The sequence below is a fragment of the Camelus dromedarius genome, chromosome 6, assembly GCF_036321535.1.
Source record: "Camelus dromedarius isolate mCamDro1 chromosome 6, mCamDro1.pat, whole genome shotgun sequence".
Taxonomy (NCBI): domain Eukaryota; kingdom Metazoa; phylum Chordata; class Mammalia; order Artiodactyla; family Camelidae; genus Camelus; species Camelus dromedarius.
This window is the reverse complement of record NC_087441.1, coordinates 38,096,515-38,117,573: the sequence shown is the minus strand read 5'-3', so window position 1 is coordinate 38,117,573 and position 21,059 is coordinate 38,096,515. Positions and strand designations below refer to the sequence as shown.

At 39.3% G+C, this 21,059-nt stretch overlaps 1 protein-coding gene across 1 annotated transcript in view; it reads left to right on the top strand.

Moving 5' to 3' along the window:
- Positions 1-21,059, top strand: part of SLC35F1 (solute carrier family 35 member F1) — a 351,959-nt gene that overhangs the window by 261,900 nt on the left and 69,000 nt on the right. The window contains exon 3 of the mRNA XM_031456221.2: positions 17,170-17,297. Coding sequence (XP_031312081.1) covers positions 17,170-17,297 — 128 coding nt within the window. The remainder of the gene's footprint in view (positions 1-17,169; positions 17,298-21,059) is intronic.

The window sequence follows — 21,059 nt, the reverse complement described above, 5'->3', positions numbered from 1 at the left end:
CTTCAACAAATTTCCACTCACGGGCTTATTTTATCCTTAATCCCTACCTACCACTTCCCTATTCCTGTATTATTTTCAGTTAAATCTCAGACATTATATCAGTTCATCCCTAAGTATTTCAATATGTATTTCTAAAAGATAAAAGCTTAAAAATAACACAACCATGATACCATGATCACATTTAGAATGAACAATAATTCCAAATATCCTGTCACTGGTCAAATTTCCAGCAGTCTCATGGATATATATTGCTTACAGTTTGTTTGAGTCAGGATGCAAACAAGGTCTGCATATTGCAAGTGATTGATATTTTTCTTAAGTTCTTTCAACCTCCAGATTTCTCTTGCTTCTTTTATTTTTACTGCAATGTATTTGTTGAAGAACTATCACATGGCCCATTCAATCACCGCTTCTCAGACTGTAATGCATACCAACGGCCTGGGCACTTGATCAAATGCCGATTCTGAATCAGGAGTCTGGGGTCGGCCTGAGATTCTGCTTTTCTGATAAACTCTCAGTTGCTGCTGCTGCTGCTGCCATTTGACAGACCAAACTGGGTTATAGTATATCCCTCAGTCTGGATTTTGCTGATTGAGTCTTTCTAGAGTATTTCAATACATACTTCTCTGACCTCTGTATTTCTTAAATTGATACAGTTAAGTGTTGAGATTTTTTTTATCAGATTTGGTACCTTTTTTTTTAAATTAGTAGTGTTTTGTTTTTCCATCAGGAAGCACATAAAATATAGTGCTTGGTTGTCTCTCTCTTTGTAAAGCTAGTAGCTTGATCTTCGAGGTTTATAGCCATCAATTCACTAGACAGTACAGAATGATGCTGTTCTAATTCTCTCATTTCTGCTTTACTGGCTAGAGTAGTACCATAAAGCTGAACCCCCCTCATCTACTGTTTGTTACCTGATGGTATAGTTCATATAAGAGTCCCAGGGGGAGAAACTGGATTCTTTTCCCTTATTTACCAATTTTCAAAATAATGAGTTGGTTTACTAGTATCTTCCAGTAGTGACCAGTTTGGTGTTTTTAATTTGTTTGGTTGTGATGTTGTTACTGTTGTTGCTTTTAGCTTCTGCATGAACTCATGGAGTTAAACATCTCTGATGCATTTCAATCCATGTCAATCGTTATCTTTATACAAAAGACACTTCCTTTGTCCTCTGAATCATTTTGACACAACCCCAGTAGTTTTTTTTAATTACTTTCTTGCTCTTTTGTCTGACAAACTGTTCCAGGTTTGACTTGCATTACATTTCCTGACCCAGATCTGCAACCATCCATTTCTCTAAGATTACTGTTTCTTTTGGTGGAAAATTTTAAGATGATATTTTTAAGATGATAATCTGGATGCTGTGGTGTTCATTACCACTAGATTAGTAGAGTGGAAACTTATTAATTCCATAAATGTATTCTTCAATATTTTCAGGTGGAAATATATTACAGAATATATGAGTGTGTGTATGTATTCTAAAAGTACACACTGCATACTATTATTACATTGTCCAGAAAATGCTGCCTTGTTTCTACTGAGCTTAATTTCAGAAAGATTATATAAATAAAAAAAAAAATCCCTGATTTGTTTTATTAAACGTATGTAAACAAAACCCATTGTTCTTAGAATAGTGAATACTTTGCAATAAAAATTCAGGACAGACCTTGGACAAATTACTTAAACTTCTAAACCTGATTTCATGATCTGAAAAATAGTTTCTCCATAAGGCTGTTAAGAACAAGGCTATCATTTATGAAGCATTTACTGAAAGTCAGAGACTTTCCATGCATTTTCTCATTTAATCATTATAGTAACATGTTCAAGTAAGTAGTGTTCATGCCACTTTGTAAATGAGTAAACTTTCCCAAGGTGACATGGTGGGTTAAGTGGCCGAGTCAGGACTTTAACACAATCCCTGTGACCCCACGCTTTTAACCTAGAGTATAGGGTAGTAGTTAAATGAGAGAATGAATATAGAGTCCTGTCCTGGCCTTGTCCTGACAAATGGTGTTCAATGAAAAGTAACTTTCAGGTAACAGAAGTGGCCTTGGTAGGTCTGTGCTTGACATTTGGGTTGGGAGATGGGAGGGTGGACAGGAAAAGCAGACCAGCCAGCTTTCTGCCTAACCAGCTTCTGGCCCATTGACACTCGTCTTGCTAATTTCCCATGTTGGGTCTAGCCTACGTGTCCACCATGACAGGCGCTCTCCTGTCAGAGCTCCAGGTCAGCCCTCAAGAGCTCAGGCTGGCACCTTCTGTCATGTTATCTTGTGAATACGCCCAGCAAGTGGCAGGAGTCCAGAGGCAGGCCTGCTCTGGCCTTCTCCCCTTACATCGTCTGTCATTAGCTACTACATAGCTATTTGTTCAAAACAGAATTCACAAAACTGACAGATTCATCTGCTCATGTCGGGAGGCCTCAGAGCCAATTACAGGAAACCCTCAAAAGGCAAATTGGGTCACTTTTCACAAAATGGGATGAAGAAAATCAAAATAGTCTTGTCATTAAAAAGGACAAATACATTTTCCTCTCAGCAGGCTCGCCCCAGAAAAACAGATTTATATGAGTATATAGTTTCATTATGACTGCTTTGAATAATTTCAAATCAAAGCATCCACTCCCATACACAGTCAACCTATCATTAACCATTTTGAGCTAGTGAACAGTATTTCCTATTGTAAGTGATAACTTTGTAATGATGGAAAATTTAGGTTTAAGGCACATCACAGAATTCACTGAAAGCTATTTTACACTCATGGTTACAATTATTACAAGAAAAGATTATGGATTAAAGTGAAGAAATGCATAGGGCAGAGTTCTGGGGAAGTACCAAGTCCAGAGCTTCCATTGTCCCCTCCCAGTGGAGACAAGACATGCTACTTTTCCAGCATCAGTGGGTGACAATATGAACAAAATATTGTCAATCAGAGAAACTTTTTAGAACCTCTGTGTTCCGGATTTTTATTGGCGCTCCTTACATAGGCATGATTGATTGCCCATTTGGTGATCTCAGTCACCAGTCTCCTGACATGACCCAAAGCCCTCACCCTAAATCACATTGTTGGTCCTTCTGACATGGCCAGCTCCGACCCTAAATGATAGTGTTACCCCAGGGCAAATTGTGGACCTCTTTGAGGGCAAGATTAAGTCCTTTAGTACATAGCTCCATTATGCAGGGAGTTTGGTAAGAGGAAAGACCAGCCATGATAAAAATTAAGATAATAATAAGAGCTACTTGCGAGGCACCATGTTAAGGGTTTTATAAATATCTCATTTAATCCTCACCAACACTCAGGGAGGCAGGTCCACCTAGGAATTTCAATGTATAGATGAGGATAATTGAGGTTTAGAGAGACTAAGTTGCACAGCAGCATCATACACCCAGTGCATGGAAGAGCCAGTGTTAGAGCCCGCTACTGGATGGCTCCAGTGCCCTCCCCATGTTACCCTGCCAAATGGAAGGTGTGGCTGCCATATGCGCAGCTCCACTGGGCACCATTCTCATTGTCTTCTATGAGAAGTCTTCCTCCTGGAGCTGGAAAGGAAAGGCCCTGCCTGGGCAGCTCACTATCTAAATCAAAAGGGAAGAACTCTTGGTGAGACTTTCCAGTGCAAGAACTTGCACATACAGATAACTGCAAAAGAACCAACAAAGTTAAAATGGTCCCCAAGGGTTGGTTGCTCAACAAAAGGCATAAACAAAACAGGAGTTTGGAGTCAGAAGATGTGCTTGATTTTAAGGGTTAAATGTTGGTTGGTGGATGTCTATTTCAGCTAGAAATACGGGACAATAGTATGATTTGTGTTTGATCATGCAACAATCTAACATCTTTAAGATCATCAAGTTCCTCCCCCAGTGCTCAATAGTGACAGAGTTTAGCTACGCAAGCAAGTATATTCTTTTATAGAGTGTTCTTTCCAAGAAGATGCTCTAACTACATACCTAGTTTTCACATTCTGAATGGGATCTGTGTAGGGGAGTGGAGTTGTTCAGATCTCATGCACTGTTTTCAGTAAGAGGTAGAGCAACCTGTAACACATAGATTTTGGTCAACAGTTTAATAGTCGGTACGTAGTTTTTCACATATGGATTTTAGACATCCTGAACTTTTAGAAAGTTCATCTACCTATTTGTGGTAATTGCCTGCATGATAAAATTTGGGCAAAATTACCATCAATTTTTATTTTAATATGAAGAAGAAGATGTTAGCAATTGAATTTTCTCTCCTAAGACACATCAAGACCACAGGAACTGTGCATATTTTTGAAGAGTGTAGAGTATAAAATCATTTATAAAAGATGACTGCTTAAAAACATTTAGAAAGAGAAGATTTCTAAGATTTAAGTGATTTGTTTCATGTTAAAAATGGTAAAATACACTGAAATATGCATGTTGTGAAGTTGAGACTTTCATTTTCATATTATAATGCATAAATGTTTTGTGTCAAAAGAGGCAATAAATTGAGTTTGTAATTAGAGTTGGAATATTTTATTTTAATTATCAGTGCCAAAGATGTAACTTTGAAAGAAAGGAAATAAACTTGCTGTTAAGAGGCCTATATGCAGTCATTTCTACACATATGTGTTTTTCTCTCTCATAGTCATCATAAAGCAACAGCTTCCAGAACCTTATGTGATTATGATTCATTTTTAGTTGCTTTTAGATATTTTTCCAAACCCTTTTGAGGCACTTCTAGAAAACAGCCAGATGACTGAGCAGAGTTTAAAGGTGTTATTCAGCTATCTCACTTTGATAATAATATCTTACACTGAGTAACTAATTTATCTAAATCCCTATGCTAAGCTATGTAAAATAGGGAAGCAAGTGCTGACGGAAAGCAGAGAATCTGGGAAAACTTCAAAAGGGACTAACACTTCAGCACTTACAGAATAAGTGGGAGCTTGAGGGACAGGGGTGTAAAATGGGAATGAGGCAGTGTCTTTCCCCTGGCTTTCTTTGAAATCTGCGAAGTTTCCTCTTTTATGTCTTGCCCTGTCATGTGCAGCCTGTGTGGTAAGAGGAACCTTGGACACACCTCCTCAGAAGCCCCCACCCTGGAAAGGCCCAGGAGAGTCCCAGGGGATAAAGCCAGTTCTAGTTCAAGCCCCAGGGGGAAAGGGTGTGTTCACATGGCCTCCACTCCCAGATCAAGGGGTGACATCCAGAGCATCAAGGATGCAGCCCTCAGACTGCCGCTAGTCTGGACGAACATCACATGCTGGCTGCGATGTGATCCATCTCAATCACAACAGTAAGAGACAGAGGATGTGTGGCCAAACCTAGTGAGGAGTTAAGAGAGTTCATCTTCCTGGGCTTCCTCCAGGCAGTGCCCATCACACACGGTGAGAAAGTATGTGCTGGGTGGCTGGCTGGTCAAGGGTTCAAGGATTCCAGGACCCCACCAATTGCTAGTCATGTCTTGTGCATGTACCTGGAATTAGATATTAGCTTAAATGCCGCACTTAAACTACCTTTAATATTTAATACCCTATGAAATACGTTCCCATTTTATAGGAAGAGGAATCGAGGTTCAGAGCCATTAACCAAGTTACTCAGCACCGCTAATGTACATCAGTGGCCACACTCAGGTCTGTTTGCTGCTAAGTCAGCACAGTAAAGGACTGCCTTTTATGCTCCTCCTAATCTCACTGTCTCATTCTAATAGTAAAAATGAATGAAACAATACAAAAAATTTAATCTTCATTCCTTGTCATTTTTGTATTTCATCCTTACCCTTAGATTCACATTACAAAATGCAATTGGTTGCAATCCTTTTTGTGAACCATTTCCATTTCCTTATTAGCACATTTATTTTGTTCACTTTTCTGATGAAAGAGAATTGTTTTGAATTCTGCATCCTAATACTAAATTTCAGCTTTTAAAGATGAATAAGTAAAAACTTCCATCTCAGTCATTCCTTTTCTCAAATTCACCATTGACTATTTCACCTCTTCCCTTGGAGTTCTGGGAAAGGGAGATGGCATCATGGCTTCAGGTTGTGAGCGAGGAGGTGTCCCTTCAAGCAGGGGTCTCGCCCCCTGTGTGGAGGCTCCATTCTTGCTGCAGACCCTCTGTGCAATGCGTGCTGAGTTCTGTTCTTGCACATAAAAGCACCATGAAGGATCACACCACCCTCGAGAGCCCTTAAAGAAAATGCAATCCCAAGAATAATGCAGCTTCTTGTTCCCTTGGCTGAATTCACTACGCAGTCCTTTTATTCTCTAGTCAGACGACCACTGGGGGTGAACAAGAGTCCTATGAATCAAGGCTCCTCTGTGGTCCAGTTGCTGCCATGAATGGGACCATCTTTCATTCCCTGAACAGGAGTTTCTTCTTCCTTCGTTCAGCACTTACTCACCACCACCACGCTCGCCCCACCCAGTGTGGGATCGTTGTTATTATGCTCCGGGCATCAACAAGTTAGTGCAGCATGTAACAGTAATTCTTATAATTAGGCTTTTTTAAGCCATAAATTTGCTTGAAAGCCTTACTTTACATTTCACAAGGGAAGCTCTGTCCTGCACTTAGATCAGGTACGGAGACATCAAATTTTTGAATGATGGTCAAGGGACACATGCCCATCCTTAAACTGACTCAGGAATGGACACACAGCTGTGCAGCTGGGTACTGGCAAATCCAGGAAGCTCCATGCATGTTGGCTTCATGCAACTAGTGCCCTCTGGAGCTGGCAGTGGGGTATCCTGAAGGTAAGTTTGGACAAGCAGGTCATGAAAGCTCCTTTGAAGAGAAATGAATGACTCCTGAGGACTGCAATTACAAATTAGTGCGGCAAAATAGTGCAGGACTAATGAGTATGAAGCCTAGTGCCAGATTGTTATGAGTTCAAATCCTGGTTTATCTGTGTGAACTTTTGGGCAAGTTACTGAACTCCTTTAGGACCTGGGCTTGTCATCCGTAAATAGAGTTAATAGAAATACCTACCATAAGGGTTATTATAAGGATTAAGTAAATTATTCTTTATAAAGCACAAAGACACTGCTTAATACATAGTATAAGTCTTTGTTACAAAAATTAAAAACATTTGATTGATCTTCTGTTGACACTTAGTAAAATGAGATTGGAATCTCATGAATAAGAGTGTCAATAATTTCCCTCTCTCTTCTCAATTATTGCCATAATTATTGTTACTGGAATGCTATGTTACTTTAAATTAGAAATATAATTTGAATAATGTTTTACACATTTGTGAATACTTGCATACTCCACAGACCTTTAAAAAGAGAATGAAAACAAAATTAAACTCTATTCCAAATATAGAGATACGTATGTGCAAGGAAGTTCTTTGCTGCACTGTTCCTAATAAAAATTGGAAACAACTTAGATATCTACAGGGGCCGACCGGATAAATTGTGGCATGTTCATAAAATGTGATTACGTATCATTTAAAATAGATTACATTTATTGTCTACATGATAGCGATACGTTTCTAGAACAGTGTTAAGCATAAAGAATGACATGTACAGTATATACAATAAACTTTCATTTAAGGTTTAAATACACCCATATATAGAAAATGTGTAACAAACACATGACCATGAAGGATACACAATATCAAGATGGTGATTTGAGGAAGGAGGGAAGGGATTGGAATCTGGCAGGAGCAGAAAGGGGGCTTTAATTTCATCTGTAACATTTTCTTTCTCAAAAAAAATTTTGAAACACACATGGCAAAATTTTAACATTTATTAAATCAGGTTGGAGGTGACCTTGTTACATCATTCTGTATTCTTTTTATTTATATTTGAACATACTGATAATAAAATAATAAGAGAATCTATTTAAATGCCAAATTCTAATGTTTCCACCCATGGATTTTATTACTCCTCCTAGTTAATTAAAAAATTTTTTTGTCTTCAAAACATTAACGTATCACCAATCGTGCTGGTGTTTTTGTGGATGGCCCTGTTTCATGAGAGCACTTTGGCACAAGGGCTCTAAAGAATATATTTTCATTATTCTGGAAAGAATTTTAATGACCTGTTGTACCTCAGTGTTAATGAGAGTCATGTAGATAAATCCCTAAGCACTTCTCTTAGGGGCTGCATTTTTTGCTCAGCCAAAAATAAAAAAGCGCTTTCTTGCCTGCCTGCATAACTGTGCTAAGCAAGCACGTTGCACGTTTTCAGGTGCTTAAAGTGAAACAATGTGGAGGCATGTGTTTTCTGTGTTTTGCTTGCAAACTTCTTCACCAGAACAGCAATTGTTCATTTCTGTGTTTTTTAAATTGAAGTACTGTCAATTTACAATGTTATGTTAATTTCTGGGGTACAGCATAGTGATTCAGTTATATACATATTCATTTTCACATTTTTTTCACTATAGGTATTAAATATAGTTCCTTGTGCTGTACAGTAGGACCTTGTTGTTTACTTTATATATAGTAGTTAGTATCTACAAATCCTGAACTCCCATTATATCCTCCCCATCCAAATCATTCCTTTGAATCTATATAACTTTGAATATGTTATTGACTGGGGAAATAAACAGCACTGTGACCCAGATTTTCAGCATCACATATTGAGATGTAACTGGTGTACTCCGAGTTTGGCAATTCTCTATTCATTGTGTGAATTAACTGGGACAATGACTTGTGACTTTAGAATTGCAGCTTTGCAATTAAGTATGCCATTGAGCTTTTTGTGTCCTATGTACAGAGTATTATGTTTAAAATGATCATCAAATTAATTTATGTCAGATGTTATCTACATTCCAACTAGAAAACAACTTTTATTATCTGGAGCATGAATGTTTAGAGTAGATATATTTTAAATATTTCAATTGCAATGTTAACATGCTGAGGTTACTAAGCATGAAATGTGTTCATAGATTCTTTTTTTTTTTTGTATTTTATTTTATTTTATTTTTTTAACATTTTTTATTGATTTATAATCATTTTACAATGTCGTGTCAAATTCCAGTGTTCAGCACAATTTTTCAGTTATTCATGGACATATACACACTCATTGTCACATTTTTTTCTCTGTGAGTTATCATAACATTTTGTGTATATTTCCCTGTGCTATACAGTGTAGTCTATTCTACAATTTTGAAATCCCAGTCTATCCTTTCCCACCCTCCACCCCCCTGGTAACCACAAGTCTGTATTCTCTGTCTGTGAGTCTATTTCTGTCCTTTATTTACACTTTGTTTTTGTTTGTTTGTTTGTTTTTGTTTTTGTTTTTTAGATTCCACATATGAGTGATCTCATATGGTATTTTTCTTTCTCTTTCTGGCTTACTTCACTTAGAATGACATTCTCCAGGAGCATCCACGTTGCTGCAAATGGCATTATGTTGTCGGTTTTTATGGCTGAGTCGTATTCCATTGTATAAATATACCACATCTTCTTTATCCAGTCACCTGTTGATGGACATTTAGGCTGTTTCCATGTCTTGGCTATTGTAAATAGTGCTGCTATGAACATTGGGGTGCAGGTGTCATCCTGAAGTAGATTTCCTTCTGGATACAAACCCAGGAGTGGGATTCCTGGGTCATATGGTAAGTCTATTCCTAGTCTTTTGAGGAATCTCCACACTGTTTTCCATAGTGGCTGCACCAAACTGCATTCCCACCAGCAGTGTAGGAGGGTTCCCCTTTCTCCACAGCCTCTCCAGCATTTGTCATTTGTGGATTTTTGAATGACGGCCATTCTGACTGGTGTGAGGTGATACCTCATTGTAGTTTTGATTTGCATTTCTCTGATAATTAGTGATATTGAGCATTTTTTCATGTGCTTTTTGATCATTTGTATGTCTTCCTTGGAGAATTGCTTGTTTAGGTCTTCTGCCCATTTTTGGATTGGGTTGTTTATTTTTTTCTTATTGAGTCGTATGAGCTGCTTATATATTCTGGAGATCAAGCCTTTGTCGGTTTCACTTGCAAAAATTTTCTCCCATTCCGTAGGTTTTCTTCTTGTTTTACTTCTGGTTTCCTTTGCTGTGCAGAAGCTTGTAAGTTTCATTAGGTCCCATTTGTTTATTCTTGCTTTTATTTCTTCTGGGAGAAAAATTTTTAAATGTATGTCAGATAATGTTTTGCCTATGTTTTCCTCTAGGAGGTTTATTGTGTCTTGTCTTATGTTTAAGTCTTTAATCCATTTTGAGTTGATTTTTGTATATGGTGTAAGGGAGTGTTCTAGCTTCATTGTTTTACATGCTGCTGTCCAGTTTTCCCAACACCATTTGCTGAAGAGACTGTCTTTATTCCAATGTATATTCTTGCCTCCTTTGTCAAAGATGAGTTGACCAAAAGTTTGTGGGTTCATTTCTGGGCTCTCTATTCTGTTCCATTGGTCTATATGTCTGTTTTGGTACCAATACCATGCTGTCTTGATGACTGTAGCTCTATAGTATTGTCTGAAGTCTGGGAGAGTTATTCCTCCAGCCTCTTTCTTTCTCTTCAGTAATGCTTTGGCAATTCTAGGTCTTTGATGGTTCCATATGAATTTTATTATGATTTTTTCTAGTTCTGTGAAATATGTCCTGGGTAATTGGATAGGGATTGCATTAAATCTGTAGATTGCCTTGGGCAGTGTGACCATTTTGACAATATTGATTCTTCCCATCCAAGAGCATGGAATATCTTTCCATTTTTTAAAGTCTTCTTTAATTTCCTTCATCAATGGTTTATAGTTTTCTGTGTATAATTCTTTCACCTCCTTGGTTAGATTTATTCCCAGATATTTTATGACTTCGGGTGCTATTTTAAAGGGGATTGTTTCTTTACTTTCTTCTTCTGTTGATTTATCGTTAGTGTAAAGAAATGCAACTGATTTTTGAACGTTAATTTTGTAACCTGCTACCTTGCTGAATTCTTCAATCAGCTCTAGTAGCTTTTGTGTGGACCTTTTAGGGTTTTCTATATATAGTAACATGTCATCAGCATATAATGACACTTTTACCTCTTCTTTTCCAATTTGGATCCCTTTTATTTCTTTCTCTTGCCTGACTGTTGTGGCTAGGACTTCCAGGACTATGTTGAATAGGAGTGGTGATAGTGGGCATCCTTGTCTTGTCCCAGATTTTAGTGGGAAGCTTTTGAGTTTTTCACCGTTGAGTACTATGCTGGCTGTAGGTTTGTCATATATAGCTTTTATGATGTTGAGATATGTTCCCTCTATACCCACTTTGGCGAGAGTTTTTATCATAAATGGGTGTTGAATTTTATCAAATGCTTTTTCTGCATCGATTGAGATGATCATGTGGTTTTTGTCCTTTCTCTTGTTGATGTGATGTATTACACTGATTGATTTGCGTATGTTGAACCAGCCTTGTGTCCCTGGGATGAACCCCACTTGGTCATGATGTATAATCTTTTTTATGTGTTGTTGGATTCTATTTGCTAAAATTTTGGTGAGGATTTTGGTGTCTATGTTCATCAGTGATATTGGCCTATAATTCTCTTTTTTTGTAGTGTCTTTGCCTGGTTTTGGTCTCAGGGTGATGGTGGCTTCATAGAATGAGTTTGGGAGTATTCCCTCCTTTTCAATCGTCTGGAAGAGTTTGAGAAGGACTGGTATGAGTTCTTCTTTGTATGTTTGGTAGAATTCCCCGGTGAAGCCGTCCGGTCCTGGACTTTTATTTGTAGGGAGGTTTTTAATTGCTATTTCTATTTCCTTTCTACTGATCGGATTGTTCAAGTGTTCAGATTCTTCTTGATTCAGTTTTGGTGGACAGTATGTTTCCAGAAACTTGTCCATCTCCTCTAGGTTATCCAGTTTGGTTCCATATAGTTTTTCATAATATTCTCATATGATATTCTGTATTTCTATTTTGTTTGTTGTAATTTCTACATTTTCCTTTCTTATTTTGCTAATTTGTGCTCTCTCTTTTTTCTTCTTTGTGAGTTTGGCCAGAGGTTTGTCGATTTTATTTACTTTTTCAAAAAACCAGCTTTTGGTTTGGTTGATTTTTTCTATGGTCTTGTTAATCTCTATTGTATTTAATTCCTCTCTGATCTTTATTATTTCCTTCCTTCTGCTGCTTTTTGGGGCTTTTTGTTCTTCTTTTTCTAATTCATTCAGGTGGTGGGTTAAATTGTTTCTTTGAGATTGTTCTTCTTTTTTGAGGAAGGCCTGTATCGCTATAAACTTCCCTCTTAGCACTGCCTTTGCTGTGTCCCATAGGTTTTGAGTGGTTGTGCTTTCATTATCATTTGTCTCAAGGTATTTTTTAATTTCAGCTTTGATTTCCTCATTGATCCATTGTTTTTTCAATAACATATTGTTTAATCTCCATGCTTTCCTTTTTTTCTCCTTTGTTTCTCTGTTGTTGATTTCCAGTTTCATGGCATTGTGGTCAGTAAAGATGCTTGAGATAATTTCTATCTTCTTAAAATTGTTGAGGTTTCTTTTGTGCCCAAGTACATGATCGATCCTGGAAAATGTTCCATGTGCACTTGAAAAGAATGTATATCCTATTTTTGGGGGGTGTAATGCTCTGAAAATATCCACCAAATCTAGTTTTTCTATTGTAGTATTTAATTTCTCTGTTGCCTTGTTTATTTTCTGTCTGGAAGATCTGTCTAGTGATGTTAATGCAGTGTTAAAATCTCCAACTATGATTGTATTCCCATCAATATCCTCCTTTATCTCTGTTAGTAATTCTTGTATGTACTTAGGTGCTCCTATATTGGGTGCATATACATTAACGAGTGTAATATCATCATCATGTATCACTCCTTTAATCATTATAAAATGTCCTTCTTTATCTTTCTTTATGGCCTTTGTTTTAAAGTCTATTTTGTCTGAAATCAGTACTGCAACACCTGCTTTTTTGGCTTTTCCATTTGCATGGAATATCCTTTTCCATCCTTTCACTCTCAATCTGTATGTGTCCTTCTCCCTAAAGTGGGTCTCTTGTATGCAGCATATTGAAGGTTCTTGCTTTATTATCCAGTCTGCCACTCTGTGTCTTTTGACTGGAGCATTTAGTCCATTAACATTTACAGTAATTAATGATAGATGTGTGTTTATTGCCATTTTGAACTTATCTTTGCAGTTGAATTGGTATATCCTCTTTGTTCCTTTCTTCTTCCTTTTGTGGTTTGGTAATTTTCCTTTGTATTATCGAGGATTTTATTTAATTTTTGTGACTCCTTTGTAAATTTTTGGCTTGTGGTTACCCTTTTTTTGTAAATCTATCAACCCATTACTATAACTGTTTTTATTAAACTGATAGTAACATGATCTCAAACCCATCCTACTGTTAAAAAAATTTTAAAAAGAAAGAAAAAAATATTCTATATTTCCCTGCCTCCCTCTCCCACTCTCAGTGATTTGTATGTCTTCTTTTATAATTTCATGTTTACTTTATTTGTAATTCATGAGTTATCGCCTTTCCAGTTCTGTGTTTCTCATTTCTGTAGCATCCTGCTGTTTTTCTATTTAGAATAGCCCTTTCAATATTTCTTTTAGCATGGGTTTAGTGTTGCTAAACTCCTGCAGCTTTTTTTTTTTTCTGTCTGTGAAACTCTTTATTTCTCCTTCTATCCTCAAGGATAGCCTTGCTGGATAAAGGATCCTAGGCTGTATCTTTTTTTCATTCAGGGCTTTGAATATATCTTGCCACTCCCTTCTGGCCTGTAGTGTTTGTGTAGAGAAATCAGCTGAGAGCCTTATGGGGGTTCCCTTGTAACTTACTCTTTGCTTTTCTCTTGCTGCCTTTACAATCATTTCTTTATCCTTGACTCTGGCCATCTTGATTATGATACGTCTTGGTGTGGGTCTATTTGGGTTCTTCCTGTTTGGGACCCTCTGAGCTTCCTGTACTTGGATATCTGATTCCTTCTTTAAGTTTGGGAAGTTTTCAGTCATGATTTCTTCAAAAACCTTTTCAATCCCCTTTGATCTTTCTTCTCCTTCTGGGACCCCTATTATGCGAAGATTGGGACGCTTTATATTATCCCATAGGTCCCTTATGCTATTTTCATTATTTTTTATTTGCTTCTCTTGTAGTTCTTCTGAATGGGTGCTTTCTATTGCCCTGTCTTCTAGATCACTAATTCGCTCCTCTGCATTATCTAGTCGGCTTTGCACAGCTATTAGATCATTCCTCATCTCTGTCAATGAGTTTACCCATTCTACTTGGCTCTTCTTTATAGCTTCAATTTCATTTTTGACATATTTTATATCTCTAAACACTATCTCTTTTAATTCCTTCAGCAATTCGATCACTCCTTTTTTGAAATCTTGATCTAGTAGGCTATCGATGTCTATTTCGTTGATCTTTCTTTCAGGGGATTTCTCTTGTTCTTTTAATTGGGAAAGGTTTTTCTGCTTCTTCATCTTGCTAATACCTCTCTGGCACTGTGGTTTATGGAGTATCAGTTGTTTATTTTGGTCCTTAAGGATTTTATCTATCTGATGCCTATTTAGGAATAGAACTTAGGAAAAAAAGAAGAAAAAAATAAGAGAGAGAGAGAAAGAATTTCAAAAGAAGGGAGAAAGAGAGTTTGAAAACAGTGTATAATGAATAATAGAAGAGTGAGTTGAAGCAGAGTATTAATCGGGTTGAGACGTCCTTTTAAAACCTTTACAAAAAAAGGGGGGGGGGAGATGAATAGATGTATTTGAAACCTGTGTCTAATCAATAGCAGGACATCAAAACCCAAGAGAAATAGAAATGAATTAAGAAGTAAAAATTAAGAGAGTAATAGAAAATAGAACAGGTAAAAACAGATTAAAAAAAAAAGAGGGGGGGGTTGTCGGTGTTCTCCTGGAGTCTGTGTGCTTTTAATGTGAAGTCTTTCTGTCTTCGTCCTGTTTTGGAAGCTCAGCTTGCTGTTTTCAGAGGCCCTCCGTTGGCGCCCTCTTCTGTGCTGCTCCCAGCACCTGTTGGCAAGCGGATCGCGCCTCCTCCTAACACTGGGTCAGGTGCAGCTCTCCTCTGCTGTGGGTGGGCGGGTCGCTGCCCCTCCGGATGCCGCAGTCAGATGTTGCAGACTGGCCAGGTAGGAGGGCGGGTCATGCCCCCTCCCAGCACCTCAGTCAGGGGCTGTGTTCCTGCCCAAAAGGCGGGGGGGGGGGGGGGGGGGGGCGCTCTCCCTGTACCTGCGCCGCCGGTAGTTCCGCTCTCTGTGCGGCTGCGTGCTCCGCCCTGGTCGGCGCTCCGTAGGTGGGCTCGGGGAAGACCAAGGGACAGCCCTGTCCCTGCTCCGAGCCAAAACCCAGCTCCTTGTTTGTCTTTGTGGAGCAAGTTCCCTGAGGGACCAGGATGGAAGGATCCTATCTGCCCCGGGCTGCAGGCCAGTCTCAGTCTGGCCTTTGAGGCTGCTAAGCCCTTCGGTGCGGATGCAGGTTTCGCCCCCGCCCCTGCCTGAGTGCTCAGCGCGGAGGATATGGCGGCTGTGCCTGAGCCCCGCCTCTCTTCCCCCGAAAACTTTCCGCGGGTTTTCAGAGATGCACCCTTCCCCCAAGAGCATATCAACCTTGCTGTTTTATGGAGGGCCCAGGTTGTTCTGCCCTGTGCACCCACAGCCACTGCGCGCAGCCCCTTGCGTTCCCCCGGGGCTGCCTCCATGCAGCCACTTCCGTCCTCCGCTGGGCTTGTGCAGCCTGGCCCTGCCCACCGCTGCCGGCCCACGTCTCAGGCTGGGTGTCGGGGGGAGGTTCTGTGCCCGTTTAACTTAGTTCTGTTAGTCACGGGCTGCTCTGTACAGATCCGAGCCTCGGAGGCTCCCCCTCCGTCCCGCTGGCCTCTCAGTTGGAGAGGGGAGACCCAGCGAGCGAGCGCCAGTCCTCCTTTGCCGCTCCCTCCCCGCGGGACCCGTCCCGCGCTGCTTTGCCTTTTGTTCTTTCTTTTTTCCTTTTCTCCTACCAGATTTTTGGCGTCTTTATCTTTTGAAGAGGGCGATGTTCTGTTGGAGTTCCACAGGTGCTCTGGTTGGCTGAGTGGGTCTGTAGATGTGGGTCTTGGTGTATTTGTGGGAGAGGGTGACCTGCGAGCGTCCTTCTACTCCGCCATCTTCTCCGTCCCCCCATAGATTCTTTGTTACTGACTGCTCACCATGCACTGTTGGATCCTAGAGATAAAGTGATGACCAATACAGTGCCACTGTCTCCAAACTGGTAATAATCTAATGAGTAATAGAATAAAGGAAACAGGGAGTTAAGTACTATACATGTGGCATAAGAAAGTGTGTTAAAGGAGCACTTAGGAGGGAAACCCAACTGAGTCTAGGAAGATCAAAGTGAGAGATCAAGGAAGGCTTCCTGGTGGTGGTGTCTGTGCTGATTGATCATATGAAGGCTGGGGGAAGAATAGTCCCTGTGGATAAATCAACACATAGAAAAGCAAGAGAAAGCATACTTCGGGCCAAATGTTTGGATTGTTTCTTTGGTATCGAGAGTTACCGTTCACTCAGGGTTTCTGCATATCCCACATCCTCTAAGAATACCTCACAGGCTGGCCCCAGAGAACTGTTGTTATTAATAATCACATTGCCCCACTTTGAGGAAAGATATACTTCAGGCTTGATAATAAGGATGAAAAACTAAGCAATTCAAAGTCTATTCTGATGCTACCAGCTTAAGAGGCGAGGTGGTGAAGATTCGGTTGTTGGCAGCATGACGACCACGGCCTCCGTCACTGTTCTCCATCTCAGGGTGGCCCCAGCCTCCTCTCCCTGCCCACCACCCGCACACCACCTGATGTTCCCTCAGAGCCGAACCAGCCCTCAGGATGGCACCCAGAGCCTTACTGCAGACATGCTGCTGAGAATAGGCTTTTTTGTCCATTTGATTACCCTCCTTTCATTTTTGTCTGTTTTACCACAATCCTAAAGTTGAGGGCGATTTCGATCTCAGGTGTTTATGCAGCCTTCCTGGTACACCTTTCCTTTTCTTTTTACTTAATGTAATTTTTGTCTTCAAATGTTCCTGAGAAAATGTGTCGCATTATGGACTAAAAACCTGTCCAGTCTTATTCTACCATAGGAACTAATCTGAAGGACCAAAAACTACCAGGAAGACTATTAAACTGAGTGAAAACGTATCATTCTTTGACATATTGATTCATTTGTTCAATTAAACATTTCATAAGGAACAGTAAAAAATGGAGTACTATAGTATTTTAGAGTCCTTTTAATATACAGTTTCTCATGTGTTCAGAACTTAATTCATTTCTTCTTAACTTGGTTAACACAGGAGAAGAAAACCTCCTGGCGATTTTACGACGAAGATGGTGGAAGTATATGATCCTGGGCCTCATAGACTTGGAAGCAAATTACCTGGTGGTCAAGGCTTACCAGTACACGACTCTGACCAGTATCCAGGTACCGAATACACTCCTGTCCGTCTCATCTTCCTCATTTTCCCCGTGCGGTTTACTGTCAGTCACTTGGGAATCTGAATACATGCCTGTAACTTTTGCAGCAAGAGGGAAATCAGCTGTGTAAAAATGAACCTGAACTTTATTTCTATGCCCTTTTAATTTTTCTTAATTCAAGTGTAATTGGACATCTCTTTCTTCTTTGTTCCAAGTATATACCTGAAGAACCATTGACAATGTGGGAAAATAATTTGTAACTAAAACTACTGCCTACTAGTCTTATGTCAGTAGGAGAATCAGTAATAAGCATAAAAGTAAATCTATTTTAAGCACAACTTACAATGTTTTAGAATATGTTAATGGACTTTGATTAAGTAATCAACGTGCTTAAGAATCTTTTCTATTAGCTTTCCTTGATGTGTAGATTTTGAAACTTGAAGGGACAAAATTTTTCCTAAAAGGACAAGATTTAAGTTTCTAAAATGTGTTAGGCATAAAGATTACCACTACATCTTTCCTCCCTCCCTCTCTTTTTCTTTTATGCCATTGTGTGTACACACACACACACACACACAATTGCAAATTTAACTTAAGTTTTCACGATTTTCACCAAACACCACTTATATTTCTCATCAAGCCATAGTAATAGTCTTGGCTATTCTGTTTCACCCTTACTTTTCTTTTTATGGCAATATTAGGAATTTTATAATCATTACAGAGCTCCAGGATGGATACAAAACATTGTTCACTTATCAGATTTTACTTAGATTCGATACCTCAGCATTACTGCCACTCCAATAATTTGCTTAGAAACAACAATAACAAAAAATGAAGAAACAAAATAAAAAGCTTTCCAATGTCTCTTAAACAATAACTGATTACACTGGGAAGAACAAAAAAAAAATGAAGAAACAAACAAGCAAACAAACCACTTGAGAAAATTCAGATTATATAGATTGAATGGGAAGCTATCTAAATCAGATTTAGATGGGGCTCCATGCTTCTTCCTGCATACCCAATGAGAGACAGAAAGGATGCTTGCCTATAACCATTGAATAGAAGTCCAGAGTTCTATTTAGTTGGCCCACACTGTTGGGAGGGGAATGCTATCTGATAATTGACTTAGATCTGGACTTTCTGGACCAATACAGGATGAGATTTCTCTGACTTGTTTAGACAAATGTTTCTCAGCAGGGGAACTCCTGGCATTTTAGGTAGGAAAAAATTTCATGATGTAAGTCCATTTCCTACCTTATAAGTCATTTAAGATTTCTGGTCCCTACCCGCTAAATCCCAGTAGCATTTTTCAGCCTTTGTAACAACTAAAAGCGTCCCCATGGATTCCCAAATGCTCTCTAGCAGAGAGGTACCATCTCTGGGTGAGAATCACTAGCTCGCCGGTCAGCACTCACTCCCACCAAATCATGTATCTGTCACCTGTTAAGGGAGAGGTGAGGTGGACAGATCCTGGGAGAACCAGAATGCTCTACACCCAGCCTGGCTCCCACTCACTTCAACAAGCCCCACAATGACAACAGATTTCTCCCTCTGTCTCTCTCCTGTGCTCCCATGGCACTTTGTTTTGTAGCTCTGTCTTCAGTCTGTCTTACCTAAGAATGATGTTTGACTGTTTCCACCTACTTCACCAAGCTGGGAGCGCTTGCACAGCAAGGATGATTTATTGTTCACCTTTGAATCTCTAGTACCTGCTAGGAAACCCAGCACATTCTAGGTACTCAATAAATGTTTAAAGAAGTTAATTAAATTGCACTGATTTCCAGTATTTGGGGGGACAGAAATTCCCAGGAGTTATACCCAAAGAGTAGAGAACTCTCTCTCCTTGGCTGAGGCCCCTGAAATGTCTATACAGGGATATTGAAAGAAGAAAGAGAGGAATGTTGGCTTCATGGCAACCTGAACCCACTGGCTCAGAGCCAAAAACTATAAATGGCCTAGGGGAGAATGAAGAGGAAACTACCCCCTTAGGAAATCCAGTTGACTTTTATTTTCTTTTGTTAAGCATTAAAAAGTCACAACCACTTGCTGGTTGCATAAGTTCTATGGGGTTTTAGTAAAGTTTTTTTCAATTTGTTTGATTTTTTTTTTTTTTTTGGTAAACAGTAACAATTTTTTTCTTAACAGCTGTCCCCTTGTCCTCAATTTTTTTTCAGCCCATGTTATACACAACTACTAATCCATCTTGCCACCTCCCTCAGATTAGCTGTTTGACATCCCATTTGATGCTGCATTCTATGAAAAGTTTATTTTAATTCTGTTGAAAGACAGTAAAATAATAATTCTACTGAAGTATCAGTTGGTCTTCATTATAATTTATTGAGCAAGGGGATGGAGGAAGTAAAAAGCAAGTCAAATCTAACAGTTCCAGAACCATTTTGCTACCTACAAAAAGATAAGTCTATTAATTAAATGGTCAGAATAGAAAGCATTTGCTCTGGGAACCATATCTGTCCTGCTGTTTTGTAATTTAATTCTGTTTACTCATTGTAAATCAGTGGAACTAACAAGGACCTATAATGACTCTCCCTAGTTTCTATAAATATTAATTCAGCCTTTAGCTTTTATTCATATTAATCAATAAGGAAAGTACATTAATTAAGCATCTAAGAAATGCGCTAGTTATTGCAGGCGACGTAACGGGAAATGAATCAACCTTGCCCTCCAGGAGCTTATGAACTTGTAAAGGGGACAAGAGGTTCAGTCTATTGATAGTAACATCACGTAGGGCGAGAGAACGGACGCCTAAGTGCTACAGTGTTCAAAGGAGACAGAGATGATGTTTATTTGCAAAGACAAGAAAGAACCCATTCAGATGAGTCTGTAAGACTGGATAAAGTGTAGAGAGGATAAAATGTAGGTATAGCTTTGCACCTGGAGTGGAGAGCATGATGAAAGCCCAGGGGCAGGAAACCTGAGGAATATGATTGGAGAACAGTTATTCCAGTTTGATTCATCCAGTCACTTAAAAAATAAGTACTGAATACATCTGTGTTCAGGACAGCATATTAGGTAATGAGCAGTTGTGAGCAAAAATAGATACTTTCTGTATTTTCATGGAGCTTCCAGGGAGATGGGAAAGGCAGCCTTTGGTCAAATAACAAAATGCATGGATAGATCGATATCGGCAGGGATAAGTGTTCTAAAAGAAAGCAACAGAATTCTACAAAAACATTTGTCAAAACAACCTGACCTAAACTGGAAGGTTGGGGAAGATCTCAGCACTGGTGATGGAGCTGAGATCTACAAGAGAAATGGAAGAAGAGCTGGAAGGGAAAGAGGTCCAAGCAAAGAGGACCACGTGCTCAAGGCTCCGTGGTGGGAAGGACTGAGGCAAGAACAAGGTTGTGGGCAAGGAGGATGAAGAAAAGAGTGACACAAGATGGGCTGGGGAAGGAGGCAGGGCCCAGACTCTCCAAGTCTTGACATCCAGGTCAAGGGTTTGAGTCTATAGGCTGAGAGCCATGGGAAGCCAAATTTGAGTTTAAAAAACAATCAGGCTGTGGTGTAGAGAACAAATTGCAGCCGTGGGTGCTCATAAAGGGATAAAGGAAAATAGAGCCAAAAAGTTAAGTTGGGGTCATATTATAGGAGGTCTTCAATGCCAGGATGAGGTGTATGACAGTATGACTTAACTTTGTAAGTAAAAGAGAACCACAAAGGTTTCTGAGGAAAGAAATGATAGGATGTGACCAACAGCCCATTTTCAAATCACTTCTGTTTTAGTAACACGGTTTTCATTACTAGTTGG